This window comes from Leuciscus leuciscus (assembly GCF_965113295.1).
Source record: "Leuciscus leuciscus genome assembly, chromosome: 9".
NCBI lineage: Eukaryota > Metazoa > Chordata > Actinopteri > Cypriniformes > Leuciscidae > Leuciscus > Leuciscus leuciscus.
Genome location: NC_138733.1, coordinates 4,641,028 through 4,648,527, shown reverse-complemented (window position 1 = coordinate 4,648,527; position 7,500 = coordinate 4,641,028). Strand labels below are relative to the sequence as shown.

At 37.3% G+C, this 7,500-nt stretch overlaps 1 protein-coding gene across 3 annotated transcripts in view; it reads left to right on the top strand.

Moving 5' to 3' along the window:
* il1rap (interleukin 1 receptor accessory protein) overlaps positions 1 to 7,500 on the top strand; it is a 32,319-nt gene that overhangs the window by 18,883 nt on the left and 5,936 nt on the right. For all 3 annotated transcript variants that reach the window (XM_082180027.1, XM_082180026.1, XM_082180028.1), the window contains exons 7-10: positions 3,866 to 4,031; positions 4,754 to 4,825; positions 4,916 to 5,054; positions 6,509 to 6,657. In XM_082180027.1, the coding sequence (XP_082036153.1) occupies positions 3,866 to 4,031; positions 4,754 to 4,825; positions 4,916 to 5,054; positions 6,509 to 6,657 (526 nt within the window). The remainder of the gene's footprint in view (positions 1 to 3,865; positions 4,032 to 4,753; positions 4,826 to 4,915; positions 5,055 to 6,508; positions 6,658 to 7,500) is intronic.

The window sequence follows — 7,500 nt, the reverse complement described above, 5'->3', positions numbered from 1 at the left end:
AAATATCATAATATGTTTGCATATATTGCATTTCATTGTCCATTGCGCTCGTTCCTGTTGCTGCTCAAACTGGCAACACGTGTTAGCGACGTTGAGTCCGAGGAGGCGGGAGAAACGACGATCTCCAATTTTTTATTTGACTGCAGTACCTATTTCGACCACTAGTTGTCATTCTTACATACTGCACCTTTAATGTTATTTTTAATGTGATGATTTGTAAAAACAAAGTTTAAGGACGTAGGAAACCTGACACTTAGTGGCAAACAAACACTTTCATAATAAAATAAAAAAAACACTATAACCAGTAGGTGGCGGCAGAGGAACACTAATTGACTTATTAGTCATTTCCACTCTCTAATTAATGGAAAAAAAGTCACAAAGTCTCATGAAATGAAAAACAATTTCTTCAAATTGTGACTGAATTACACAGAAATCAAGTAAATAGCGCTCCTTTTATAATCACTGAAGCTGTCGGTCAGTTCATTATGATAATATAGAACAATAATTGTATATTTAATAAGAGTAGAATATTTTTTCATTTTCCCTATAAAATTCGTTTTTTGCATGTTACTTTTGTTAATACAAGTTAATTTTATCTGCATCTCAATTCAAACTCAGTGCTTTACTGCCAAATTTCCAGTAAACAAGCATGTAATATTATAAGTAACTGCACTTATTAATGCAAAACAATAGTCATTTTAGGATTAAATTGTATATATGTTTTAAAATGTATATATATACACTCACCTAAAGGATTATTAGGAACACCATACTAATACTGTGTTTGACCCCCTTTCGCCTTCAGAACTGCCTTAATTCTACGTGGCATTGATTCAACAAGGTGCTGAAAGCATTCTTTAGAAATGTTGGCCCATATTGATAGGATAGCATCTTGCAGTTGATGGAGATTTGTGGGATGCACATCCAGGGCACGAAGCTCCCGTTCCACCACATCCCAAAGATGCTCTATTGGGTTGAGATCTGGTGACTGTGGGGGCCATTTTAGTACAGTGAACTCATTGTCATGTTCAAGAAACCAATTTGAAATTATTCGAGCTTTGTGACATGGTGCATTATCCTGCTGGAAGTAGCCATCAGAGGATGGGTACATGGTGGTCATAAAGGGATGGACATGGTCAGAAACAATGCTCAGGTAGGCCGTAGCATTTAAACGATGCCCAATTAGCACTAAGGGGCCTAAAGTGTGCCAAGAAAACATCCCCCACACCATTACACCACCACCACCAGCCTGCACAGTGGTAACAAGGCATGATGGATCCATGTTCTCATTCTGTTTACGCCAAATTCTGACTCTACCATCTGAATGTCTCAACAGAAATCGAGACTCATCAGACCAGGCAACATTTTTCCAGTCTTCAACTGTCCAATTTTTGTGAGCTCGTGCAAATTGTAGCCTCTTTTTCCTATTTGTAGTGGAGATGAGTGGTACCCGGTGGGGTCTTCTACTGTTGTAGCCCATCCGCCTCAAGGTTGTGCGTGTTGTGGCTTCACAAATGCTTTGCTGCATACCTCGGTTGTAACGAGTGGTTATTTCAGTCAAAGTTGCTCTTCTATCAGCTTGAATCAGTCGGCCCATTCTCCTCTGACCTCTAGCATCAACAAGGCATTTTCGCCCACAGGACTGCCGCATACTGGATGTTTTTCCCTTTTCACACCATTCTTTGTAAACCCTAGAAATGGTTGTGCGTGAAAATCCCAGTAACTGAGCAGATTGTGAAATACTCAGACCGGCCCGTCTGGCACCAACAACCATGCCACGCTCAAAATTGCTTAAATCACCTTTCTTTCCCATTCTGACATTCAGTTTGGAGTTCAGGAGATTGTCTTGACCAGGACCACACCCCTAAATGCATTGAAGCAACTGCCATGTGATTGGTTGATTAGATAATTTCATTAATGAGAAATTGAACAGGTGTTCCTAATAATCCTTTAGGTGAGTGTACATGTTTTTTAAACGTGAGTTTGGAAAGTAGACATTATCATGATCTCAGGTGCGTTTAGACTTCGATGGAAATGCATCAAGCAGAGGAGAGAAAAGAGTTAGTTCAACAAGGGTTTTCATGAGCAAATTAAACCACTGACCCCGAAAATGCAGCAAATAAAAACAACACTGCAGGCGTGAGCAAATACAAACTAGGAATCTATATTTCTCGCTAGTTAAAGGTCATTTCAATCAAATGGACAAGTGTTTAAACTGCATTTCCTTGGTGCAATACGTGTCAAACACAGAAAGTTGTTGCTTTTTGCAGTAACAAATGCGGTACCTTTAGGAAATGAAATCCAGCATTTTTGTGGCAATTTATGAGGAGATTTATGACGAATAAGGCCTAAAGTGATTATTATAACTAAATAATCATCTATATCAGGGATTCACAAACTTTTAGTCAGCCGCAGTGTTATTTTACCATCATTAATATACTAGTAGTATTGTTTTTATTAATATTTTGAATTAATTTTTTATTTTAACAGTGTTGTTGTGTTTTTGTTGTTTTAAATGTCTATTTAGTTTTTTATTTTATTTTAGTATTTAAAATGAATGAAAAACAGAAATGATGCCTTTGTAATAAAATTTGTTTTATTTTGCAAACATTTTAGTTGCATTTTAAAAAAGAAATGGGGGGGGGGGGGTTGTTAAGGATGCCAACACTGATCATTTAAATAATGATTTTAATTAACATGTTTTTAGTATTATTTCTTTACTCAAACCTCAGTTTGGGAAGACCTGATCTAAAGGATGATCAGAAACACAATGTGAAGCGAATTGTTCATCTTCAAGGGTTAGTTAACTAAAACTGTTACTTGAAATAAAATAAACATCTAAAATAAGCTTAAACTTGCTTTATTTCAGCTAGTTGCAGAGGAAGTATTTCTCAATTTCCTTTAGTTTAACTAAATGTTCTAAAATAACTAAAACTGAAATAAAAAGGAGTAAAAACTGAATACATATTTAAAATTTTAAAAATCACAACAAAATAAAAAAAAAACTTTAAGATTAAAATTTAAATCAAAACATTTCAATAATACTAAAATAGCGGAACTACAAACCGCTCTTCGCGTGTCGGTCACAAATTACAGAAATATATTTTTTTATTTCAATGAAATTAATGAACTATATTTTAGTTTGATCATGTTTTTTATTTAATATTTAGTATTTTTACGGGATTTTATGGTAATAAATTATATTTACACTGTAATTATAATCACTTTTTGAGCATAGACCTAAAAATTACATTTCCAACTTAAACTGTCATAAATCTTGAACGCTTCAGAGCGACAGACTTCAGTTTGATCTCTTTTCAAAGACGACACATGACAGATTATTGCTGGAGTGAAAAAAGTTGTAAAAAGTGAACTTAAAAAAAGTAACAGATTTTTACCTTTATTGTTACTATTTTAAATTTGTATATGAAATTATATTTTCAAAAAAATGTTTTACTCTAAAACTGTGAGAAAATCAAAGCTATAAATCTAAACAAGCTATTTTCCAAATTTGAGGTTGATATCTCAGTAAATGAGCTTTCAGTGAGATGTTGTTCGGCTGCAGTACCAAACGCTTCCACTAGAGGAAACTCATCTCACATTCGTTTCCAATGCGCCCCATGGAAGAGGAATGGGTTAACAATTTAAAAAAATATATATAATGTCCATGCATTTATTAATTTTGTTATGCGAGAAGACTGTGGAGTGATTTGAGAAACATGAAACTAGACCAGCGTAGGTCAAATACACAGTTTAGCTTCATTAGACGCAGACATTTGACCACAGAATGCCACTATCAACCAATCAGAATCAAGTATTGTATTGTCATCTGCTTTCATACATGACCTTTGCCCTCTCTCTGCAGTTATGCATGTCTGATCTGTTCAGTGGAGACAGAAAGGTGAAAGGAGATGATCTGGTGATCTACCGGATGTATGTCATGTACGCTGGCCTTTACACGTGTGTGGTCTCATATCAGATGAACGGACGCACTCTCCAGTTCACACGCGCCATCAACGTCACAGCTGTTGGTAAGACCTTCTCATCTCATCTCAAGGTCATTCTGAGTCCTGCGAGTGATCAGATCAACTCTAACTTCATATCTGTGGTGCAAAACATCTAAAACACAACGTGTTATGTGTAGAAGGAGATAAAGTGAGGCAGTCATTATCACTAAATAAACATCTATATCAGGGATTTACAAGCGTTTTTGCCAGCCAGTGTTATTTTAGCATCGTTAATGTACCGTTATCGTATTTATTGAATTAGTGTTCATTTTATATTTTCGTTTTTCATTTAAAAAATAAGTTTTAGTATTTTTTATTTTTTTATTGTCCGTTTAATTTTAATAATTTTAAATTTCAGTTTTAGTAATTTTAGTAGTTCGACTTAAACTAAACGACCTTAAATTAGAAATGTTGCCTTTGTGGAACTTGCTGAAATAAAATACACTCCCGTTCAAGAGTTTGGGGTCGGTATATGTGTGTGTGTTTTTAAAAGTAATTAATACTTTTATTAATCAAGGAAGCATTAAATTGATCAAAAGTGACAGTAAAGACATTAATAATATTCTATTCTAAATAAATGCTATTTTTTGGAACTTTATATTCATCGAAGAATCCTGAAAAATAAAATGTATCAGTTACTTTCGACAAAAATATGAACTTTTCAACACTGATAATAATCATAAATGTTTCTTGAGCATCAAATCATCATATTATACTGATTTCTGTACGTACTTTCTCTCTTGTAGTTCCCGACATCGGCAGTAAAGTTCCCAAAATCCTGAATCCGGCGAGCGATCAGATCTACACAGTGACTCTGGGTGAGCGTCTTCTCCTTTCTCTACTTTTGTCATGTTTTCTGGGATATACATCAGTGATATTAGTTATTAAATGTTGTGTTGTCATTTCAGGAGATAAAGCGACGCTGTCCTGTCGGGTGATTCTGCCTCACCTGTACACAGAGAAGCAGGAGATCTGGTGGACCATCGATAACAAAACTGTGGAGCAACTCGGCGACCCGCGATTCAGCTCCCCTGAGGCCACGCAGGAGTGTGTGACCAGAGATATTACAGTTTACTAAAACCATAAAAAAACGAATTACTTTACCTGAAAAAAACGTTCTGAGAAACGCTGTTGAAAGTGGATCGGACCGAGCAGCGCAACACACTTGTAGCCAATCAGCAGTAAGGGGGCGTGTCCACTCATGATGGGGAGGAGAGAGTGAGCCAATCAGCAGTAGGGGGTGTGTCTACTTATGATGGGGAGGAGAGAGAGTGAGACCCAATCAGCAGTAGGGGGTGTGTCCACTCATGATGGGGAGGAGAGAGTGAGCCAATCAGCAGTAGGGGGTGTGTCTACTTATGATGGGGAGGAGAGAGTGAGCCAATCAGCAGTAGGGGGTGTGTCCACTCATGATGGGGAGGAGAGAGTGAGCCAATCAGCAGTAGGGGGTGTGTCTACTTATGATGGGGAGGAGAGAGAGTGAGACCCAATCAGCAGTAGGGGGTGTGTCCACTCATGATGGGGAGGAGAGAGTGAGCCAATCAGCAGTAGGGGGTGTGTCTACTTATGATGGGGAGGAGAGAGAGTGAGACCCAATCAGCAGTAGGGGGTGTGTCCACTCATGATGGGGAGGAGAGAGTGAGCCAATCAGCAGTAGGGGGTGTGTCTACTTATGATGGGGAGGAGAGAGTGAGCCAGTCAGCAGTAGGGGGCGTGTCCACTCATGATGGGGAGGAGAGAGTGAGCCAATCAGCAGTAGGGGGTGTGTCTACTTATGATGGGGAGGAGAGAGAGTGAGACCCAATCAGCAGTAGGGGGTGTGTCCAGTCATGATGGGGGTGGAAAGAGTGAGCCAATCAGCAGTAGGGGGTGTGTCTACTTATGATGGGGAGTAGAGAGAGTGAGACCCAATCATCAGTAGGGGGCGTGTCCACTTATGATGGAGGAGGAGAGAGAGTGAGCCAGTCAGCAGTAGGGGGCGTGTCCACTCATGATGGAGGAGGAGAGAGAGTGAGCCAGTCAGCAGTAGGGGGCGTGTCCACTCATGATGGAGGAGGAGAGAGAGTGAGCCAGTCAGCAGTAAGGGGTGTTCTTCCTTGTCATTTCCAGTAATTTTCACGAAGCATTCGGCTTGTTCGACTTGAACCAGCGCTGCACAGACCGATCGGTCAAAAGCATAAGGAGCGTCTACTTTCTATTCGCTCTCGCGGTACTTTGATGTCATTCACTGATCGGTCTGTGCAGCGCTGGTTCAAGTTGAACAAGCCTATTCTTTTGCTTTGCTTCTGCTATGATAAAGAGACATCCACTTGCATTGCGAGGAGCAATGAAGGGAGTGGCGTGTTTGTTTGTGATGATTTCAAATATCAACAGTGTTTCTGAGAAATGTTATAATAATAAAAATGACAAAAAAGCAACAAAATTACTCAAATTAAATCTAATTAAAATTATGATATATATTGTTCTGTGCTTTATTGACTGGTGTGTGTGTGTGTGTGTAGGCTTGATTCGTATTATTACGGCGATGAGGTAAAAGAACGAGTCCTGCATGTGATGGATTTTTCCTCTGATGACCTGCAGAGGGAGTTTAACTGCTCCGCCAGAAACAGCCGCGGCTTCAACACCAGCAGAGCCGTTCTCCAGAGCAAACGTAACCACACACACTAACACCACACACTAACACACTCCGGGGCCAAAATATACATCCTCCATTGTCATATATTTTTAAGTTTGGTCTCGGTACAATTTTTCTTAAAGCAATCTTTTCTGCTCACCAAGGCTGCATTTATTTGAGGAAAAATACAGTAAAAACTGCTAAATATTATTACAGTTTAAAATAACATATATATATATACTGTATACAGTACAGGCCAAAAGTTTGGACACGTTACTATTTTTAATGTTTTTGAAAGAAGTTTCTTCTGCTCATCAAGCCTGCATTTATTTGATCAAAAATACAGAAAAAAATGTAATATTGTGATATATTATTACAATTTAAAATAATTGGTTTTCAATTTATTATACTTTAAATTATCATTTATTTCTGTGATGCAAAGCTGAATTTTCAGGATCATTACTCCAGTCTATCACATGATCCTTTAGAAATCATTCTAATATGATGATTCATTATCAAAGTTGGAAACAGTTCTGCCGCTTAATATTTTTTCATAACCTGTGATACTTTTTTAGGATACTTTGATGAATAAAAAAAAAATAAAAATAAAAAAAGAAGCAAATGTTTTAAAAATAGAAATCTTTTGTAACAACAATATACACGACTGGTCAGTAATTTTTTTTCTTTCTTTTTTTGAAATAAATCAATACTTTTATTCAGCAAGGACGTGTTACATTGATAAAAAGTGATAGAAAAGAAGATTTATATTATTAGAAAATATTTTTTTTATTTTGAATAAATGCAGCTCTTTTTAACCTTTTATTCATCAAATATATTAGAACTGTTTCCAACACTCATAATAAATCATCATATTAGAAT